Source organism: Sarcophilus harrisii, chromosome 1 (assembly GCF_902635505.1).
Source record: "Sarcophilus harrisii chromosome 1, mSarHar1.11, whole genome shotgun sequence".
Classification (NCBI taxonomy): domain Eukaryota; kingdom Metazoa; phylum Chordata; class Mammalia; order Dasyuromorphia; family Dasyuridae; genus Sarcophilus; species Sarcophilus harrisii.
Genome location: NC_045426.1, coordinates 61,543,763 through 61,567,722, shown reverse-complemented (window position 1 = coordinate 61,567,722; position 23,960 = coordinate 61,543,763). Strand labels below are relative to the sequence as shown.

Here is a 23,960-nt window from a genome sequence, read left to right as displayed (position 1 = left end):
ATGACATAGAAAAACACAATAATTGGTTGTTTGATATTGAGGTGATAAGCAGAAAAGATAGAAAAATATCCCCTACTCCTCAGGTATGCTATGGCTGGAGCTGTTGTCTTACTCTGGGGCCCGGACCTGCCAGAGCAATTGATATTGAGATAAAGCCCCTGAGAACATATGCATGCAATATATGCATAGCATAGGCAGCTTTGATGGTGCAATGGACAAAGCATTGAGTCTGCAGTCAGTAATATCTGAGTTCATACCCAATCTCAGATACTTACTAGCTGCATGACTTTGGGTAAGGTACTTAATTCCTCAGCCTTATCTGAAGTTAATCACTTACTTTCTCTCAGTTTCCTCAACTGTAAAGTGGATATAATAAAAGCACCTACCTCTCAGGATTGCTATGATGATCAAATAAGATAATAATTGCAAAACACTGAGTACTATATCACATAGAAAGTACTATATGAATGTTGGCTATTGGCTGTAGACTTATCCACACATCCTTTTATTTGGTTTCTGGGATTTTTTTTTTGAGAGTGACCTGCCCAGAGTTACACAGCTGGTGCTAAATGTCTGAGGTCAAATTTGAATTCAGGTCCTCCTGATTCCAGGCTGGTGCTCTATCCATCGAGCCCCCCAGCCATGGTGTTTGGGAGAGGCCTTCTTGACTTCCAAATCCAGTTCATTAGTTACCACATCCCAGTGACAGACAGTGGCTGGAGTAGAATTTTCACATTCACACAGTGTTTTCCCTTCATTAAAGCACTTTTAATCTATTATTACCTCACTTAAAATTTGCACCTACTCTGGATGATAGGGAAAGGCAGGAGTAATCACCCTCCTTTTATAGATGAAGAAAAGACATGGTTCAGAGAGGATAATTGACTTGTGTGAGATCATTCAGCTGTTCCATGAAAGAATTAGGGCATGGATTCCCAAACTAGTATTCCTACTAAGTGAGGAGGCCTGATGAAACCTGTAACATTACTAGTAAAGCTGTAACACTCAAACGCAGGGACATATGTTTTGCCTCCTGCTCCCTGGGGCTCCCTCTTTCCCTCCCTCCCTCCTACTAAGGATGCCACGTGCCAGGAGGAGATGCACGCCAACAGACACATAGGGAGGAAATGGGCCAGGGCCCAGCAGGGCTGAACATTTTCCAGGAAAGCTTCCAGGAAACTATTCTCCATCAGCTCTGGGGCTCTATGTCTCCAGTGGAAATTACCTGATTTCCTTAGACCATCTCAATCCATTAGCCCAATGAGCCTCAGAATTTGACCTTGTTTGCCCCTACTCCCAGAGTTCCCTCAGAGGAAGAATATATATATATATATATATAGTGGCAGGGTGGGTGAGGGCACCAGGACTCCTAATCTGTATTTCGTTCAGTTAAAGAGAGGAGGCTGAGATAACAGGATTTCAGATAACAGCCAGGATTTCAGAGGAATAGAGTTCTTTTTAACAAGGAAACTGGCTTCTGAATAGAAAAAAATGTAAATATTGATCCCCCAAACCAAGTTCAAATGAAAGAATATCCATTCTCAGAATGTGAAGATTATTTTGAGACATCACCCCAAATGGGTCTATTGAAGTTGGAAAGCAGAATTCCATAAACCAAGCAGAACCAACCATAGGACTTTTGGCATGATCTGAAATTTTCATTGAAGAAGAGCAGTATCAAGCAAGGCTTCCTGAAGGAGGTGGCACCTGAACTGCATCTTGAAGGAAGAATGTGATTTCAATGGAGAGAAGAAAAAGTTGTCACAAAGAGAAGTGAAGTTGCAAATGAAGGAATATAAGCAGGAAATGTGCAAGAAATGTTTGTGGGCATAGGGTAGTACTTAAAGAGAAAGCCTGGCAATGTAAGGAAATGGGCAGAAAAGTGTCCATGGCAGCACTGGAAGGAGAGAAAAGATGATGAAAGATGTGGAGAAGGTGGAAAAGAAGGGCGATAACTATGAAAAGGAGAGAAGAAAAGGGAAAGAAATAAAACAACTAAAATAGAGAAGAAAGGAAAGTAGAAAAAAAGATTATTAATACATGCAAAAAGAAAAAATGGTAAGAGGGAGAGAATGAATTTAATACTAGAAATGATATCACTTTTATTGAGTTGAAAATCACTTAAGTTCATAAAATAGTCTCCCTGCTCTAGGAAATCAATAAATGTTTATATTAAATTAATGATTTTATTTTACTTACTGCCTGTTGACTCAGTAAAAGTTTAATTGCTTAATTGGCTGGGTTATGAAGCCAGTTTTCACAAAAAGGCCAGAACAAGGCCAATGTGAACATAGACCAATTCTAATTAATTTGAGGACTAAGACCTCAGCTATGAATTATGGAAAAATCCTCTTCTTTCATCCTTCTCTTCTTCCTTCTTTTTTTCTTCCCCCTTCCTTTTCTTCCTCTTCCTCCCCCTTCTCCTTTTCCATTTCCTCCTTTTCTTTCTGCCTACCTGCCTTTGGGTTATTCATTAGCCCAAGATATTAAGGAAGGGAAAAGAGAAAGGAAATGAAAGGCATCATATTTTGTTCCTGAAGCTTGCCTCCTGACATCCCTGTGGACAACCTGAACTGATGTGGCCTGGATGAGAGCCCAGTTATGTGAATTCCTAATTGATTGAATGGGTGTACCCGAAGAGTTGATTAATGAACCCCTATCAGCATTGAAAGAGGTTCCTCATAGCAGCTTCAGGGACTCAGACTTGGCTCTGTCTGGTTGAACATAGTTATCAATAATTTGGATGAAGGCACAGAGTAAGTGCTTATCAGATTTGTGGATGACCCAGAACTGGGTGGGAAGGCTAATTTGTTGGAAGACTATATCAGGATCCAAAACAAATCTCAACAGGCTTCAAGCCTGGACCAAAACCAGCAATATAAAATTTCACCAGGAGAGAGATGAAGTGTTTCACAAGGCCCAGATAGGGGAGGCTATTCTTGACAGCTATCCATGGGAACAAGACCTGAAGATTGAGGTGATCACAAGCTCAGAATTAGCCAACATTGTGATGAGGGAGCTAAAAAAACTCATATGATATTGGGCTTTATTAACAATATTCTAGTATCCAGAACAAGGGAAGTAATAGGCTCCCTGTACTTATTTTACTCATTAGGCCCCACATCTGGAAATTCTGAATGTCCCATTTTAGGAAGATCATGGAACATTGGCAAGCTGTCTCACATCAAGAGCAAGGGAAATAGGATGGATCATGGCCTCTGAGGACTGCTTCCTGTCAAGCTTTCATGGTGATTCAGATCCAGGATGCCTTCAATGGCCTGGTACTGGATGTACTGATCCTGTCTACCTGACTTACCTCATCCTATTCAAAAGATTTCTCTCAATATGGTGATTGCAGGCATACTCATTCAGGTTGACTGTGCTTATTGTCCGGTCTCCTCGGATTTATTGCCTTGGTCCCCTCCATCTTCTCTTCTTTGGGGCAAACTCCCCACAAACGCCTCATATCTATTCTCCCAACTCTTCCTCCCTTGCTTCCCTGACTGCCATCTTCATTGCTTTCCCTATTTGTGGAATAATTTCTATTCATCCAAGGTTTTATTGCCTTCTGTTGGTTTCTGTGCTGGTTGCAGGCCAGGTTATTTGCTTTTGCTCTGATTTTATAAGCCTATAATAATAGCTAACTTTTACATAGTGCTTACTATGTTCCAGGCACTGTGCTAAGTGCTTTATAATTATTATCTCTTTTGGTCCTCACATCAATCCTGGCAAGTAAAGAATTATTGTTGTTAGTGTTCAATTGTTTGTGACCCATTTGGGGTTTTATTGGCAAAGATTTTGGAGTGACTTGCCATTTCTTTCTCCAGCTCATTTTATAGATGAGTAAACTGAAGCAAACAGGGCTAAAAAACTTGCTCAGCATCACACAGTTATTGAGTGCCTGAGACTAGATTTGAATTCAGGAAGATGAATCTTCTTGACTCCAGGCATTGACATTCTATCCACTGTACCATCTACCTGCCTATTAATATGCCCATTTTATTGATGAGACTATTGATGCAAACAAGGCTAGATGACTTGCCCACAATCACATAATTAGTATCTGAATCAGTGTCTAAATCAGATCTTCCCAGTTCTAAATTCAACCCTTTATCCTACTGTGCCAAGTGCATGCCCCATCCATAAAATGATTAAATGTCCTCATGACCCTGTTATACTTCCAGCTCTAAGATAATAAAATCATGGAATGTAAAGAGCTGGAAAGAACTTTGAAGGTCATTTAGTCCAGTGATTCTCCATTATTTTTGTGTTTTGGGCCCCTTGGGTGGTCTGGGGAAACCTATAGAACCCTGTTTGGAATCATGTTCTTAAATACATAAAATAAAATAAAGAGGAGTACAAAAAAAATTGATTATATTAAAATGTTGTTATCCAAGTATTTTAAAAATATGTCCACAGGCTCCAGTCTAGTCCAGTCCTCTCATTTTATAGAGGAAAAAACTGAAGTCTAGAAAGGGAGAAGGAACCTGTCTCCCAGACTTTTCTAGAGCTGGGACAGTCCTGGGAACATGAGCAGAGAACACCTTTCTAGAGTGGAGTAGAGCAGTGCATAGAATGCTGGTCTTAGATTCAACATGTAAGTTTGAATCCTTTGTCAGATACTCACTAAGTATACTCAGCCTCAGTTTCTCTAGCTCTAAAAGGAGCCTAAGAATAGAACGCACCTGAAAGGGTTGTTGGGAAAATGAAATGAGATAATGCATGCAAAGTGCTTTGCTTTAAATGCTATATAAATATTTACTATTATTTGTCCTCTCCTTTCCCATTTTGCAGATGAAGAAATGAGACAGAAAAAGATCTATTTCTACAGAATTTTCCATAACATTGATGGTGATCATAACAATAAACAAGCAAAACTAGAAACAAACGATATGCCCAGTGATTGGGAAATGGTTGAACAAATCATGATATATGAATATAGTGGAGTATTATTGCATCATAAGAAACTATATATAAGAGGAATTCAAAGAAATATGGTGGTACCTCATATGAAACAATGCAGAATGAGCAAAACATAATCAAGTGAACAATAAACATGCTAACTATAATTACGTTAAGTTTACAGCAGTAGTAACAGCAACAAAATTCATGTTAAATACAGGAGAAAATTGCATTACTACCTGAAGTTTTTATGTGCATCTTTTGTTTCTTTTAACAACCGAAAGATACAATTATGTGTACACTCATTTGCAGTTACTCTTGCTTCATTTAGTTTCATTTGTGGCTATTTTTCTCTTTAGTTTTTGTTTAAATATTTGAATACCTGTGTTTTGCAAGGGGGAATTAAAAATACTTATCCTCCCCCTAGGAACCTAGAAGAATGCTAGACCTGTTGCCAGGATGGCAAGAGTTCAAATTCTGCTTCTGACAACTACACATTTCAGTTGTCTTGACTTTTGTCCTGCCATTGGACTTCACTGATTCGTGAAGAGACAGTGAAACTGAGACTTTGCACAACTCAGCTTAATTAAATCCAATTCACCTGAAAATCAAGATATCATCCTATGATGTCATTGGTCCCTTTCAAAAATGAAGGACGAACAAATCTGATCCTGAGCAGATCACTCAATGTCTGTGTGTCTCAGACAACTCCCTGGGACTTATCTAAGTCATGGATTGTTTAAGGTCTACTGGTGGAAGGGATCCCTAGTATGCCTAAAGCTAAGCCCACAATGCTGTCATCACAGATCTTTGTATGTTTCATGATATCTTACATACAGAGTTGTACATTAGATACTAATGGGTTCAATCTCTTCTATTTTAAAGATGAAGAAATAGGCCTAGAAAAATTAAGAGAGTTGTCTTATCCAAGTTTGTATAGATAACTACCATCAGAGTAGGATGTGGATATAGATATGAGTCAGAAGTAAGGATACACAAAGGCTCCAATGCAAAAAAATTCTCTGTCTCTCTCTCTCTCTTTCTCTCTCTCTCTCTCTCTCATACAAACACACACACTCTCTGTCTTTCTTTCTGTCTCTCTCCCTCTATCTCTTTCTCTCTCATACAAACAAACACACACTCTCTTTCTCTCCTTTCTGCCTCTCTGTTTCTCTTCTCTATTTCCCTCTCTGTGTCTCTGTCTCTCTGTGTATGTCTCTTTCTGTCTCTGTCTCTCTGCTTCTGTCTCTGTGTGTGTGTCTCTGTCTTTGTCTATCTATCTCTTCTTATCTATCACCTGATGGTGAGCAGGGAAGATAAGCTGTAAGCCTCTGGGTGAAAAAAAAAAAAAAAAAGCTGCATGTGTACATATCTCTATATAGATATGTTTGGGGCGGGGGGGGGGGGGGGGGGGGGGGGGGGGGGGGAGAAACAAGAAAAAGGTAAAGACCAGCTTGCTCAAGGCAATAAGTAGAAGAGCCAAGATTTGGAACCTTGATGTCCTGTCTTCAAGTACAATACTAATCTGAATCTTCCACATTTTATAAATAAGGAAACTGAGATCCCTTTGAGAGTTAATCTACTCTGCTAAGGTCATACAACTAGAAATTATCAGAGGTTCTATTTGAACCTAACTATTCCTGACCTTAAGGCTACCACTCTTTCTATTACCCTAGGCCATTTCTATATAAATAATATATTTTATTAATTCTCATCAACAAAAACAGATATTTGGATAGTTGAACAAGAACAAAAAAAAAAAAAAAAACCAAACTACTCTCCAAAACCCCAAGTAAAACAAGAAAAGGTTTTTTATGAATTTTTGTATTTATACATGTTTGTGCATTTGTTATTTACCAACTACTAAAAGAAAAGGAAAAGTAGTGCATGGTGTGGTAGACAGAGCGCTGACCTTAAATGAAAGAAAAAAAAAACACAAGCATACATTAAGCGCCTACTATGTGCCAAGTTGCAGCTAGTTGGCACAGTGGATAGAGCACCTGACCTGGAGTCAGGAAAATCTGAGCTGGTCCTTAGTTCTTTCTTCCAAATATATCTATATAGAGATACATATACTCCTTTTTTCATCCAGAGGCTTACAGCTTTATCTTCCCTGCTCACCACCAGGTGACAGAGGGATGGGAGGAGAGAGAAGGACAGAGACAGAGACACACAGAGAGACAGAAAGAGAGAAAGATAGAAAGAGAGAGACAGACAGAAAGACAGAGAGACAGAAAGACAAAGAGAGAGACACAAACAGAGAGACAGAGAGAGTCAGAGACAGAGACCTGAGTTCAGAAAGATCTGGCCTTAGATACTTATTAGCTATGTGACTGTACAAGTCATTTAGCCCTGTTTGTCTCAGTTTCCTCATCCATAAAATGAGCTGGAGAAGGAAATGACAAAGGACTTCAGTGTCTTTGCCAAGAAAACCCCAAATGGGAGTCATATGCTATTAAACCACAAGAACAACAAAATGTGCCAGGTACTGTGCTAAGTGTTTTACAAATATCATCTCCTATGATCTTCACAATGACCTTGGAAGGAAGGTAGCACAAGGTCACACAGCTAATAAATCTTTAACACCATATTTTAATTCAGACCTTCCTTACTCCAGGCTAGGGCTCTGTGCACTATGATGCCACCCAGCTGCTTTGAAGCTACAAAGTCCTGGGTTCAAGTCCTACCTCTGACACAAACTGGCTGTGTGGTCCTGGGCAAGTCATTCAATTTCTCAGTGCTCTAGTCCAGTGGTTCTCAAATGTTTGTTCTCAGTATCTTTATACTATTAAAAATTATTGAGGCTTTGTTTAAAGAGTTTTCATTTATATGGGCTATATGTATAGATATTTACCATATTAGAAATAAAAGCTAATTTTGAATTTGTAGCCCCTCTGAAAGGATTTCAGAGACTTCCAGAATTCTCTGCATCATACTGGCAGAATTGCTGCTGTAAGCCATTATCTTAAGACCTTGGGTTAAAGACTTAACCTTTTCTGAACCCTGGTCTCTCTGAAATCTGGCACAACCTATGGACCCTTCTCAAAATAATGTTTTAAAATACATAAAATAAACTATGTATATTTACTAAGTAAATCGATTATATTGAAATGTGATTATCAAAATATATTGAAAAAATTTCATGGGCCTCAGGTTCAGAAGACCTGTTCTACTACTATAAATTGCAAAGAAAGTGGCAGCCTGGACTACTAGAGCAAATTTCTTTCTTTCTTTCTTTTTTTGGTATATATATAATTTTATTAAAGATGAAAGTAAATTTGCATGCTAATTAGATGGATTGCTTGTTTATTTTTACATAAAGAATTAAATCTTGGTGGAATATTTGATACTGCAGGACAGAACCTTTTACTATTGCTAAATTTTTTCATGACCTCCACATTCAGTTATAGACTTGAACTCCTCACATTTTAATAAGCTTTGACCTAAAAGATATCCAAACTTCTTACTGTGGCACTAAAAGCCTTTCAAAAAAAAACAAACAAAAACAAAAACCTAATCTCAATCTATCTTCCCAGCTTCTGTCCTTATCTTTCAGGGAATTTCTTTATCTGGGAGTGTCTGAAACCCTTGAAATCATAGATCGAGTCAGTAACCACACACACTAAATGTGCATCACAATTTTCTTGAAGCAATAACAAAGTCATCTTAAGAATTTAACAAGAGAGAGGCAGCTAGGTAGCACAGTGGATAGAGCACCAGCCCTGAAGTCAGGAGGACCTGAGTTCAAATCTCAGACACTTAACACTTCCCAGTTGTGTGATCCTGGGCAAGTTACTTAACCCTAATGGCCTCAGGAAAAAAAAAAATTAACAGGAGTTTTGTGGCTGATATGCTCTAGGCATGTTTATAAGTGTGTTTGAGTGAGGGCTCAAATCAGGTTTTTGTTTGTTTTTGGTTTTACTTCAAATCCATCTTTTTTTTTTCCTTTGCCATTTTTCTGTTTTAACAGGGCTCTATCTGAAAAAGCATCACTCCATGATGACTCACAATGGTTGAACAAATGGGGGGAAAATCAAGCTTCCTCCCCTCTAGAGCAAATGCTCAGTTATCAATCATTGCCACAGGTCAGCAATTAGCTGGAAGTAAATGAGAGAGGTTTGGGGGACATGGAGCCAGATCCAGATTCCTGGCAGCTGAACTGACTGAGATGGTCCCCCAGGGTCTGTTGGCTTGAATGCCCCTAGATCTGACTTGGCTACAGGCGCTTGGCAATGTGACTCTCTCCAGCTACCCCTCAGAAGCTAAACATGCCAGGATTGAATAAAAGACACAATGGACTGACATGGAAATTGTTTGCTCTCATTCCTTCTAGACCAGGGCTTTTTAAACTTTTTCCACTAGCAATCTTTTTTGCTTGAGAAATTTTTACGTGACCTTGGGCATATATAGATAAATGAAATAGGTATAAAAATCCAACATTTACTCATAATAAATCATAATTTTGTGATCTTTCACATTCAATAACATGACAGTCATGTGGGACCCACAGTTTGAGGATCTTTGTTCTACATCAAGTGTGACTTCATATCTGGATAGAGTAGGCAGTAGCCTACACAGAGAGATGTCAGAAACACAAGGAAGATCCTACTTTTCCTTTCCCCAAAAGAACAGCTCCCTCACTGGCTCATCATTGTTCTTTGCTGAAATTCCCCCATCACATTCATTGATATAATTTTCTCTTTTGAATAAACCAGCATAGTGAATGCAAATACCCTTAGCTATAGACATTATCACCTATTAACACATCAGTGTGAACTGATTTTCTGTATCTTTCTCAGTGCACTAGATCAGTTTTTAGTTGGGGGAGAAGTCTAGAAGGAAACTTCTAGACTACTGGTCATTTCTTCTCAGGGAGGATAGACCTATGCAGGATAAGAGTCATAAAAGTTTGCATCTGATCATTGAGTACTTCATTTTGCAGATGAAGAAACTGAGGTAAATGGCTTGCTCAGGGTCCCACAGCTAGTAAGTGAAGTAAAATTCTAGCCTCAATTTTCCTGAATTTCTAGCTGCTTTTCATGGGGATAAGGTACCATAAGGGCAGAGGAGGGCACTGTAAGAGAGTTTTTGAAATGCCATTCTTTCCATACTAAACCACTAGGAACACATTATCCACAAAAGTCTGTGGCATGGGGAGTGTCTGACTTTTGAATCTGGGCTTTTCAGGGACAAATTTATCAATGACTTAAAATTGACTCAAAGATATTAGGATGAGTATCCAGAGCTACTTTATACATCCTCTAACTCCTCAGAAGTGCTTGCTTCTTGGAGATGCCTCTCTAGGTGTTGTTGTCCACTGACCACAGGGGGAACATAGTGCAAGCCAAATGCCCCAGAGAGAAAAAAAAATAAGTGGATCATTTTTGCATCCCTTAAGGCTAGCTTTTTATATGGATTAAATAGGTGACCACTTACTGTTATTATTTCAGGAACCACAAAAAGGTCCTTGATTCAAAATCAAGATCACCAACACCCCTTCCTTCCTTGCCAAGGTGGATCTTCCCTGATTGCCAACAGTCTGACTCCCCTTACCTGGAAGGCAACTGAGTCCATCTTCTTGCAGGGTGAATCTGGGGAAGCAGGCACACTTGTAGGAACCCACAGTGTTGATGCACAGGTGCTGACACAGTTCACCGGGATACAAGAGGCATTCATCCCGATCATCCCCAGGCAGGCTGTTGGACAGTTCTGACTCCTGGTTGATGGACAAGGCTGCATGGTGGTTCTCGGTCTCTGAAACTAGAAAAGTCTTTCTTTGAAAATGTGACATTGCATTGTTACACAGATCTCTAGAGAAATATTTCAGCTCATATGTATCACAGCCAGGTTAGCCTATAGGCTTAGCCTTGCCTTCAGGGCCATTGTGATAGCAAGATTTCTCAGACTCACAATCATAGACAATAACAGAATTTTTTTTTTTCTTTTCAGCCTGATCTGGTAGAAAGGGACCTCAAAGGGCACATGGTCAACCCTGTACTTGAACAGCAACTGTCTTTACAATATTCCCAATCATGGTTATCTATATTCTGCAAAACAAACATAACAATAAACCCCACCTGATAATGAAAACTCACTATCTTCTATTCCCATTCAACTTTTGGCCACCTCTAAATATGAGGAAACCTTTTCTGTTTCAAGCGCTCTCTCTCTCTCTCTCTCTCTCTCTCTCTCTCTCTCTCTCTCTCTCTCTCCTTCCCTCCCTCTTTTTCTCCCTCCCTCCCTTCCTCCTAGTTCTGTTGTCCACTCTCTGTGTAACTTTGGAAAAGTCTCAACCTCACAGAGCCCCAGTTTCTTCATTTGTAGAATGAAGGGACTGGGCTAAAGGATCTCTGAGATCTAGTTCTAATTTGAGGTTCTATGATAAGCTGAAGTCTGCTTTGCAGTCACTTCACCCATTGGGACTTGTTCTGTCTTCAGGGCCCAGCACAGGGAGACAACAGAGCTGAGCTGAGAAATTTGGGGACCAAAGAACTGAGGCCAAATCCTAAGTTATTGTCACTTATTACTAGTTGTGTGACACTGACTCACTTAACTACCATATTCCTCAGCTGCATATTCTTTCACCTTCAAGGCTACCTCTCAACTTCTCTGTGTTGATATGATATGAACCAGTTTATGTACCTGTTATCTTGCTCATTAGAATTAAAGTTCCATGAGAGTAGGATCTGTTTTTACTTTTTTTTTTTTTTTAATTTCCAATGCTTAGCAAAGTGCCCAAGCCCTTAATAAATACTTATTGACTGACCCGTCAATTTCCAAATAAAATGAAGAGGCTGGACACAATCATCTCTAGGATTTCTTCCACTTCCAAAACTCCCATGAATCCAATACCTTACCTACATGGTAGTCTTGCAAATACTTGGGTACACCGATCATGTACTTTCTAGGTCTTTTTCTCCCCCCAGGAAACATCCCCTCTTCTTTCAACCAGTCCTTCTGTTGTCAATGCTGAATCCCTTCACTATTCTGGTCTTTTAGTTCTAATATATGGCTGTTAAACCAGGTTAGAAACACAAGTGTCCTCTCCTGAACATCACTCCACCTGTCTGACATCCCTGCCTCATTGGTCCTTTTAGTTAAGAATCGCAAAGTTGGGAAGTAGGAATAGAACAGTTATGTCATTATTAGCCATTAAAAGCTATTCTCAATTTCATTTATTGTCCCAATATCCCTAGAGCTTGGCAGAGTTGCATTTAATGGGTGCTTATATATAGGAGTGAGTGTTTATGTATAGTGAGTGAAGTGCGAATGAGACAAAATGGGGAAAGAAACAGAGAAAAAGAAAAAAAAAAAAAGATTGAAAGACGTCTTTGGCACCACTGATGGAATGAATGAATCTAAAAGATAGATCTATCAGCTGCACTTGAGAAGAGGCAGCTCAGTGATGACCCCATGGAAAAATGACGGGAAACCAGAGATGTATCTTAAAACATGGAGGGAAGCCAAAAGAAGAGCCTAAATTTGTGAGGGGGCAGATAATAGTGAGCCAAAGCAAGATATCTCTGACACGGAATCGTGCATTCTACGATCCGGCTATTGATTGTCCCTCATGCATGACAGTCTCCTATGTCCTGCCTCCAATGCCCAGTTCCCCACCTCTTTGCTTCGCTGGCTTACTTTAAAACTCAGCTCAAATCTTACCTTTTGGAAGAGTCCTTGCCCATTTTTTCTATATGTTAATGCCTTCTTTCTGAGACTACCTCTTATTAATACTGTTCATGTGTGTGTGCATGAATGCCTTGAATGTATATATGAATATGTGCAAATACACATGCATATATCCATACACACACACATATATATATAAATGTACACACACACACACACACACACACACATACACACTTTTTACACACCTAGTAATTTACAGTCCCTTAAGGATTGGGACTGTTTTGCCTCTTCATTTAGGCTGGCACCTAGTAAGCCCTTAATTAAAGCTTATTGCTTGTCAGTATTGGCTGGGAAGGAAAGGTAGGCTGAAGGTGTTGTGGAAGGCTGGGACCTGGGGGAGTCTGGGGATTCCACTCTCAACAGATCAGAGTGGAAAGTATTGGTCAAAAAAAGGAACTAAAACCAGCAAGCTGGCAGGCAGGATTTCTATAGAAAAGAAAGCATAAAAATTGAATGTCTAGGGTTGGGGAGGTCTGCCTCTGGCTTAGCTGGGATGCTAAGCTGTCTGAAAGACATGGCGCTGAGCTTTCTCCAGACTGTCTCCATGTGCCGCCATGGGGCAAAGCTGGCCCAAGGGTGTGACTGAGGCATAACTTTGAAGCATACTGGGACATGCAAATCCTACTCTCCTCCTGGGTTCTCAAATTAAATCTATTCTGGAGGGCTTGCCTGTGAGGTCATATTTGAAGAACGTGTTTCATATCTGTTCTATTTACATTAAGAAATGGCATTTAAAGGGAAACAGGATCCTGGTGTTGATTTCTCTATATTTGTTTCCGAGCTGATATTATTGCTTGAATCCAGCTGGGCTGCAGGCCCTCTTCCCAATACAAACGGATTGGTCTGGGCAGTGTCACAGAGCAAAGCCAGCCCCAGAGGAGAAGCTAGGTTCATGAGGAGGGCAGAGATACCCATGAGCCTGATAAGAAGAATCAAGGAAACTGGATGCAAAGTGGGTGCTCATCAACTGAGGAAAGGCAGTGTAGATTATAACACAAACATAAGGAAACATTGTTGTGCCATAGGAAACAATGAATTTTAAAAATTCAGATAAAAATGGGATGTGTATGAGTGGGTGCAGAATAAAGGAAGCAGAGCCAGGAGAACAAAAGACATAAAATAATGCAAAGAGGGAAGAGAACAAGTATTTATTAAGCACCTCCTGTGTGTCAAGTACTGCGCTAACCACTTTACAATTATTATCTCATTTGATATAGGATTAAAAGGAAGGCAATTATATTCAAATATAGTTATATAGCGCAATGGATAGAGAGCTGGCCCTGAAATCAGACACTTAGTATCTGTGTGATCCTGGGCAAATCACTTAATCCTCTTTGCCTCAGTTTCCTTTTCTGAAAGATAAACTGAAAAAGGAAATGGCAAACCATTCCAGTATCTTTATTAAGAAAACCATAAATAAGGTCATGAAGAGTCACACATGAGTAAAAAAAGATTGAACAAATTATATATTAATCAAAATTCAAACCTGGTAATATGTGCTGCATCAGGTAAAGTCATCTAGGCTTTGTTGACAGGGCCTTTTCATCCCATAATATGTAAAATTCAAGCAAGTTCCAAACTTCCATAGTAAAGACTAGGAGATCACCAAATGACCCTGATAGTTTGAAGATGATGTGAACATGTCAAAAGTTTTCCTGACAACTTTGAAATGTTAATTAGCTAATCTCAAGGTCATCCCGATAGAAGTTGGTCTATTCTCCTCCCTAAAAAAAGCCCCTATAAAATGAGAGCACAGACCTTTGCCATCTCTACCCCCTCATTTCCCCCCAAAACCCTCTCCCATCTCTATCGGGTCCATTTTGTCTGATGCTTCCAGGTTTAATCCATGGTTATGTGAATGATTATGTCTCTCCCCGTCCCTAACATTCAATGCCTTCCTTCATCCTCCCATCTCCTGTTCCCATGACTTCTGCCCTTGTACCCCTTTCTATCATTTGTCTTCTGAACTGTTTGCCCTCCCACTTCTGTGCCTTAGTAAAGTGCGATTGAAGCTTCACTTCTCACCGCCATCATGGTTTTTCATGGAGAGAATTCAAATAGCTGGGAGTTCCTGCCCCATTTCAAAGTTTCATAAATTAATGATCAATTCAAAAAGCAGATCAAAGATTTAAATCCAACTCTCTTGTCCTCCCCCTCACTCCCAAATATGGATCTCTTTTTCTATAGCACCCTGCCTCACCATAATAATAAATGTCTATATCATAACATAAAAGGTAATTTTGTTGAATAAGGAGCTCCCAGCGAGCTAATTTCTTTTATAATACAAGGTTGGCACCTTCTCTGCTACTCAGAGCTTTAGAAGGTTGCCTGGGACGCTAAGAGGTTGTGATTTCCCTAGAGCCATAATTTGTCAGAGGTGAGTCTCGAGCCCATCTCTTCCCTCAAAGATCAGTTTATTTTTTCTCTTTGCATCCCCAGCACTTAGCATAGTGCTTAGAACAGAGTAGGTCCTTAATAAATGCTTGCTGATTATTGGTTTCCCAATGCCGAGGTCAGTTTTCCCCACACTGTGCCATGTTGATCTCATGCTATCGTGATGTTACATTGATTATTCCACTTCAAAGTTTACAAAGTACTTATCTTATAACAACTCTGTGAAATGGAAGGCAGACACCAATCACTGAACAATGAGGCTGAAGAGCAAATTGGACTAGGAATAACAAAAGGAAGTGGACTGGGCATTGAATCAGTACAGAAACAAAAGACGGGTCACAATGGAAACAGGACTGGACTTCTTGGACTTGAGGAAACCTGGGTAAGGATCCTCCCCAATGCCCATAATAGCTGTATGCCTCCTCTGTGAAATGAGGGGTTTGGACTCAATAGCCACTGAGGTCCACCCTTTCTCTAAATCTTCCTGTTGGCCTTGTGGGCCAAGGGCCGGCATCTTACTTAGGGTGCATTCAGGCAGCTTGCTCGGACAGTTTCCAAGCCACACACCACGAGTAACAGAGAGAAGACTCCAACCATATCTAGATTCCCCTTCGCTCTCCCATTCAGACACCCTCATCAGTCAGACTTAGATTGCGCCCTTTGGAAAGCAGCATTAATAATCTCTGAAGAGCCCCAGGCCCCAGAAACAGGTGTCAACCTGTGGGTGAGGTTGAGGCTGGAAGTTTGCAGCTGGAATCCATGAGGAGTGGCTATGTGTCTAACACGTGGAGGGATAATGAGGGAGGAGAGCCAAGGAATGTGAGAGACCCTGCGCACGCCGAGCTGGGCTTTGAAGACCTGTGGGAGGCATTCCAAGGCTGATTTATTGGGCATGAAGGAGCATGACGGCCTTGCTCGGCTCTGGCTCACATTTCCACTCCAGAACTCCGTGAGGAGAGCAATCTCTGATTACAGAGAAGCCTGGTCCAGCATGATTAGTGTGACTGAAATGACTCTCAGCTGGCGTCCTGGCCCAGGAAACCTGCAATAAAGCCCTCTGCTGTGGTCTGAGGATGGCTTTATCAAGTTGTCTGGACTCATCCTCTAAGGAAGGAGGCAAGGCATCCTCAGAAGTGATTATTGGGGTCTTGGAAAATTGGGAAAAACAAGACATCAAGACTACCCACCCCTATGATCAGCTGTGTAGGATAACAGATAACACTGATCTTAGGGTCAGGAAAAACTGAGTGTGAATCCTGTCTCAGACACTTACTGGCTGTGTGACCCTAAGAAAGTCATTTAAGTTCTTTCAGACTCAGTTTCTTCATCTGTAAAATATCCTTATCTCCCAAAGGTATTGTAAGAATCAATTAAAATAACACAGGTAAAGTGCTTTGCAAACCTTAAATCACTATATAAATATTAATTATATATTATTATTATAATACCTAGACAAGACCTCAAATCTAGTTCAATATTTTCATATTACAGATGAGGAAATTAAGCAATGTGTGGTAAGAGTTGATTTGTGTCTATGCCTTTAAATCTCCATAAATCTCCCTTCTTGAAGGGTTACTCAACTAGCTGTGTAATCTTGAGCAAGTCATCTCACTGTGCCTTAGTGTCTCTATATGTAAAATGAGAATGCCTTGAACAGTCCTCTTACCTTATAAAGTTGGAGGGAGTAAAAGGGCACCAGGTTTGACAACAGACTTAAATCTCAGCTCCACTTGGGAAACAGCATGGAGCAATGGAATGGCTTAAAGCCAGAGAACCTGAGATCAAATCCTCCTTGTGTCATTTATGCCCTATCTGATATTGGGTTTCATCTAAAGTTCTCTGGGTCTCCGTTTCCTCAGTTGTAACATGAAGGGATTGGATGAGAGAACTTTTCAGAAAAGTCACTTAGGTGCTTTAGATCTTAGCTACTCATCTTCCAAATAAAAAGGCCAGACTCAGGAGTCTTTGAGATGCTTTGTTTTTTAGCTTCAAATCCTATGTTTTTATGAAGTTTTAACATAAGTAGCTCATTATTAATCATGGTGGAGGATTTGGCGGAGCCAGAAAATGGAGTATCATAGAACTGCAGGTTATCTAAATTGGTAGAAATCTTGGAAGATAAAAGTCAGAGTTTGGAAGGATGTTAGAGCATAGAATGTTAAATCTGGGAAAGAACTTAGTAAAATGTTGGAGCTGAAAGGGATTCTAGAACACAGAATATTAGAACAGGAAAGAATGTGACAATATAGAATGTTAGCACCAAAAGGGACTGTAGAACAAAGAATATTAGAGTAGGGAAAAAAAACTTATAGAATGCTATCACTTGAAAGGATTCTAGAACATAGAATTTGGAGCTGAAAGGGTCTCTTGAATATAATATTACAGATCCAGAAAAGGCCTAGAACACAGACTGTTAGAAAGATTATGTAAGTCCTCATTTTCCAGGGGAAGAGTCCAAGACCTTTAGTTCAAGGTCAACAGCTACTTAGTGACTAAGGCAGGCCCCAGCCTGGTTGGTTTGCTGTCCAGGACTTTTTCCCATTCAATGTCCTGCCCTCTAAATTCCCATCTACTCATTCCCAAAGGGACTTCACGAAGTCTGAATCATTTGGTTTGTAAGCCTTTCCTCCATGTGGAATGCCTTTATGCTAGCCAAGCACCCAGGAGGCAGGAAAAGTATTTCTAGTTCTCAGAAACAGCACCAGCCCAGAACCTCACACATAGTAGGAGCCCAGTGAGCAGCTGGGATTGTAGGACTGCTGACATGCAGCAAATTTGCCTCTACCTTTGCCCTCATTCCCAAGTCCATCCCCTGAAAGCAGAATCCTAAGCACTCATCTGTGCAAGCAAGGGAACGGCCCGGCTATATGTTATCAGCTTCTTGGCTGTGGAAAATTCCTGTGTCAGGCTTCAGACTTTTGTTCAGGCCATTCCAGCTCTAAATGTTTCTTCCCTTATTAAATACCACCATTCGGAAAAGGAAAATCTTGAAGCAATGAAGGAACACCCCTACCCCAAGGGAAGAGAGAATTATACAAATCTTGATATTTTTCCATTGCAAAACATCCCATTGAGTAGGCTTCCTTTCAGCCAGATGTTAGGCTTGGCTGGAGGAAGGTGGCGTTAATTTTTCATGCCTTCTCCCAGCATAGCAACAAGTAGCACAGGGTAACAGGAAGAACTTGGATTTGGAGGCAGTAGATTTGCTTGGATCCCATCTCTATTTACTAGCTATGTAATCATGGGCAAATCATTTAACATCTCTGCCCTTTAGTTTCAAAGGGAAGTAAGTATAATATGTCCACTCCCTACCTATTATAATAAAAGATCTTTGCAAATATTAGAGTACTATAGAAATATGAATTATAAAAATGAAGCACATTATTCTAGAGTCTCATATAACTTGCCTGGATTCTCCTAAGGCATAATTTTACCTAATAGCATCTGCCATTGGAATTAAAGATCAAGATATAGGAAGGGGTTCTTCCTCGGATTGTTTTTTTTTTTTATTGTGTCTATGGATTCAGTTACATCCCAGTGACTCTGCTCTGGATAAAGACTGAGTATCAGGAGATATGAGATCTGCTCAGTCACTAGCAGTCACTTGGCTCTTTGAGACATCAGCATCCACATCTGTCAGATAAGGTCAATGGTCTCAGTCCCTTCTGGCACTAACATGACATGACTGATTCAGTTAAGGTTGAAGATGGTCAGCTTGGAAAAGTCATCAGTTTATTAACCTTTTGTGGCATTGGGTGGGTAAAGGAAGAAGTAGTCTTCAGAGCTATGGGAAAGAGAAGCCAGCCAGGCTGACCAGGGGTATCCATGTCCAGATCCATGAGCTCATCACATGACAAATCCTGTCTCCCTCTGGAGGGAAGGGATCATTCCTATATAGGTCACGATTTTCTGTAAATCCTGAATGACCTTCATAGAATTATTTCCTATGATACTGGGCAAATCACTGGTCTTCTATAAAAGGTTTTGTTGGACTCCATGGTGTCTCCTGACTCTATTATGTTATGAGGCAATGATTTGTGAAAGAAGAGTCTAAACCAGTCCATGGGTAGCTCTTACCATCTGTGGGGATCAGTTATATTATGTGGGCAAAATCTAAATGGTTCTATAGATGCTGGGAAAATGCTCCCAAAATGGGAACCAAAATTGAAATCCAGAAAAGGCATCAGTCATGGAAGGTAGGTAAAACATAGGCTTCTAAAGCTCCCAGACTCCAGAAAATAAACAACCTGAGTTGGGGCCCTGAAAAACCGTATTCAGAAATAGCTGGAGGAACAGCCATAAGCCCACAGGTGTGTGTGGGTGTCACAGCTGGCCCTCCCAGAGCTGTGCAGTAGAAATGCTCAGGTATGAATAATGGAGTTGCGCCTTCCCATGTATCAGAAAGGTCTCCTCTCATCTAAAAAAGATGACTCAGGTTGCTTTCATTGCCAAGAAACTACAGAAGGAGAGAAACAAGTTCTACTGAAGAGAATACCCCTTTGAGGGCAGGTGAACACAGATTCAACTTTTATAATCAAATATAAAGAAAAAATAAAAATTTTCCTTCTTATGATTTCAAGATGGCTCCAGGTTTCACTCTCATGATGGTATCTGGACAGCATACACACACACACAATCACAAGATTTAGCAAATCTCTTGAGCTATAAGATTCCTGGGTATCCTTCCTTCTTGAATTAGAGCTCTGTCCTTGGAAGCTATAATAATCTCTTAAATGATCCATCAGCTGCTTTAGTGGACCTAGCCAATGCTTTACATCCATTCTTCTGTCTGAGATTTAAGTGTCTAGGTGGAATTGGTGGGTGAATAGGGTTCTTTCACTCTTCTGACTGCTCTTGAGAGAGGCTTCTCTTGTTCTGTACAGCCTTGGGTGAAAGTCTATTTCATAGAGATGGAGTGATCAGGGACTGCTGCATTATGGGAAAAGTTTCCCCAATATGATTCAGGTGTCTTTAGTGGGTAGTTGCTAACAGCTGGAGAAAAGGAGGCCCCATGAGAACAGACCATGATATTTCAGTGCTGCTCATAAGACAGTCTTATAGCAAAGCTGAATATTCATGACCCATAATCCTAGGCAATTAAGCCAGTAAAGCTGATTCAATTTTAAATTCAATTCAAAGAGTAAATTAAGAGGAAGGTGGGTTAGTGGATAGAGGATTGGACTTGTGTCCTGAAGATAAGAGAATGGATTCTCAGACACTAGTCATATGAACCTGGGAACAGCATTTAACATCTTTGGGCCTCAGTTTCCTCATCTGTAAAATGAGGGTATTACACACAATAACAAGCCCCTTTTAGCTCTCAGTCTAGGATCTTATGATCTCATAAACACTGACTAAGAACTTATTAGGTATAAAGCATTATACTGCTGAATGGAGGGGCCAGCAAAAAAATGAAACACATGTGAGTAGGGATTATTTCATTTTTTTTAATACTTATTTCCTTGGTTCCTACAATGGTCCCTTTTATTAGAAGGTGCTTAATAAATATTTGTTGATTGATTGATTAACAAAATAAGATAATATCTTTAGAGTGCTTTGTAAATATAAGCTATTATGATGATGATGGAACTAAATTAAACTAAACTAAATCCTCCTTCCTATGTTCTCTATTCCAGCATCTTAAGATCCTAAGAGATACAGTCAAGGTGGAATTGACTGACTGTTGTGGCTAATTAGATGGCTGGGGTGTGACAAAGAAGGGAAAAATCAAAAACTCCTCCAGGTATACAAGTTTGGATATAAAAAGAATAGTATCCTTAAGCCAGGAGAGGGAGATGGTTTTCAGAGGAAAGTAATGGATTTTATTATAGAAAAATTGAATTTGAGGTACCAGCAAAACATATAGAAGAAAATAGTCCTGAAATAATTAGACTGAAAGAACTAGAATTCTAGGAAAGCAGTTAGGTCTGGGACTGTAGATTTGTCTTTATAGGAACAGAACTAGGGTAAACTAATAGGGCCAGAATTAAACTAAACTAGCTGAAGTTAGGAAGGTAAGTGAATTTACCAAAGAAGAGGAAAGGAAGTAGAAAGTTTGAAATTTCTCAATAAAAATCTTTCAAGGGCCTACTCTCTTGGCCTTGGAAATGCTTGACTTCTCATACCAGTATGGGTTGCAAGGGACAAGATGTATTTATCCAAGGCTATTGGGCAGAAGACAGCACTTACCTTTCTCTGGAGTCACTGTGGGCAAAGGCTCAGGGGGTTTCCGGACCTCGGGCACAATGAGATGGTCCTCTCCCTCACAGCAGGACAACATCACATGGTTGCAGGGATATCCCAGATTTGGGTTGGACTCACACATCTGCCCTTCACTCTTGACTTTCAGGCCCAGGGCACAGCAGTCACAGCATTGCTGCAAAAGAAGAAGGCCACAGCATAGGAAGGCTTTGGTACCTTGTGCATCTGCTGGTGTCTACCATCAGAAACTTTGGAAACAATGAAGCTATGGGACATAGAGAATTATGGAGTTAAAAAAATAGATGAGGCACAGGAAAAAGAAAATGGGGAAGGACTGACAAATGGGGAAGCCATAAAAAGTTTATTTTTGCTAATAATGCCCATAAAATTACAATACACCATATTTGGCATCTAAAGCACTCAAACAAAAAAAACAGGTGGAAGCAGAAATAAGACGGCCAAAGAGTTCCCTGTGATGTGAGGTCCAAGAAAGCTTGGCTAAGTCAGTTTCTTTGTTTGAGCTTTGGTTTCTTTGGGACTGAACCAGATGATGACTAAAAGTTCTTCCAATTCTTCTACAATTTTAAATCATATTCCTGCTCTAGGCTCCACCTTTCTTGTTTGTAAAATAAGGGGTTTGGACCAGATCCCTATGGCCTCTACTCCTCCCAATATTCTGTGACCTTCTGAGATACTATATTCTGGGCAGCCCCAGAATCTCTCTAGCCCTCCACTCTGCCTCTGACAGGGCATGGTTTGTACACTAAGTTCCACACAACCTACATCACTCTCTCAGGCTAACAACATTCCCATATATTCTGGTTTCCTTTCAGAGCCTTTAATGGGTCTGGCATCAATGAGTTTATCTAAACCTTTTTGAAAACTATTTCTATTTTTGATCCATCCCTCTCCTATAAGTTTCAAGCTCTATTAATTTTCTACTCACTAAACTTGCTTTGTCTGACCTTCAAGCAGTCTTCCTAGAGATAGTATATAGGAGGATGTATTAACTCTCATGGACTCTCCCTTTCTATCCCCTTCATGATTCTTCTCTGGGCTTAAGCTTTCCCATCCATTCCCCTTGTAGTTACTCTTCTCTCCTTAGTTGGAAGTATAATGTTCTTTCTCTGTAAATAATGATACAACCATCTCCCTGTTTAATTGTGATCTATCTCCACATTTTGTTATGATTTAAAGACCTCTTTCCCCCTAAATCTCCAGCCAAGTGTGATATTCCAATGGATATCCATGATCTCAGTGGATACTATTACCATCAGTAGATGTTCCAACCATACCTTATATTGTGTGATTTGTACATATCCTTCCAGAAATAAGCTACTAAAAAATCCTCTCATCTGTATACCTTCCACAGGTGATAGTCCCTCACATCTGGAATGCACTCGCTCCTCACCTCTGCCTTGTAGAATCTCTATCTTTTTTTAAAGCACAGCTTAGGTGTCATCTTCTATATGAGAGCTTCCCCTTCACCTACTCCAATTTCGAATGCTTTTTTCTTCTTTAAATTACTTTGTATTCACACACACACACACACACACACATATATATATATATATATATATATATATATATATATATACACATATACATAATATTTATTTATGTGTACATATAGTATTCCCTTCCCCTTCTCCCCCCCAAAACGAAAGTTCTTGAAGTCAGATTGCTTCATTTTTGTCTTTCACTAGTACCTAGCATAGTGCCTGGTGCATAGTTTAATAAATATCTAAATAAAATGAATTGAACTCAACAGGCCAAAATCCAACTTCATAAAGTAGTCTCAATAACAGGATTTTTTTTATCCATTTGGTTTTTCTGTGTGACTGAACACCTTTGAATAGTTGTGGATTGATTCAAGGCTTAATACAATATTATCTGTCAAGAGGGGAGAAGACAAGGAGAAGGAATAAGTGTTTATTAAGTACCTACTTTGTGTCAGGAATTTATTTTACTTGATCCTCACAACAACCCTGAGAGGTAGGCACCAGGAGCACCTGGAAAACTTATAGGAAATCCCTCTATGAACACTGGATTAGCTATCCTCATCAAAAGCAGCAAACATCTTTGGCAAGCAATATCTCCCTGATTTTTGTTCCAACCAATAATGATAAAAGCAGAAGATCTTGAACAAATTCAAATTTATCTTGCAGTTATCTCTCACAAGAATTCTTGAATGATTTCAACATGCATGGGACACACCTTGTCAGAAATTTGCCTTTAAGGCCACATTTTTCTCTACTGAGTCAGATGTTTGGTTTTGATAATCAACAAACAAGCAAAAACATAGTAATTAAAAAAAAAACACATAACATATAGCAAGATCCTATCTCCTGTGAACTTTTCAGTCAATTGTCATATGATGGGAGAAAAAAATTGAGAAAGGCTCCTGCTCTTTTCTCATCTTTTCATCAAACACATCTTTGATACACATGTAAATCATCCTTGTGAAGATTTTATAAAAGAAGACCATAGCTATAGGGGCTGTAGTTATGAATCTCTTCTCTTTCACCCATTTTTAGTAGCAATTACCATCTGTAGGTTTTTCAAGCCATTTGTTATCATCTCTTTCGATACCTTGAAAATTAATTCGTTGGGTACTTTGAAAATTGTCTCTTCCAGCACAGCTTTTTTCTATGAACATTTATTTGGTCTTGTCTGGCTGCTCTTCCCACTTTCCTCCTTAGTGCCATTCTTAACTTTCTTAGGTAGAATTTTTAAGACTGAGATAATAGAAGTTCAGGGAGATTGATATG

At 39.8% G+C, this 23,960-nt stretch overlaps 1 protein-coding gene across 2 annotated transcripts in view; it reads right to left on the bottom strand.

Moving 5' to 3' along the window:
* The window catches only part of FBLN2 (fibulin 2), a 206,034-nt gene that overhangs the window by 32,077 nt on the left and 149,997 nt on the right, over positions 1-23,960 (bottom strand). For both annotated transcript variants that reach the window (XM_031956699.1, XM_031956704.1), the window contains 2 exons: positions 21,178-21,364; positions 10,456-10,662 (listed from right to left, as the gene is read on the bottom strand). In XM_031956699.1, coding sequence (XP_031812559.1) covers positions 10,456-10,662; positions 21,178-21,364 — 394 coding nt within the window. The remainder of the gene's footprint in view (positions 1-10,455; positions 10,663-21,177; positions 21,365-23,960) is intronic.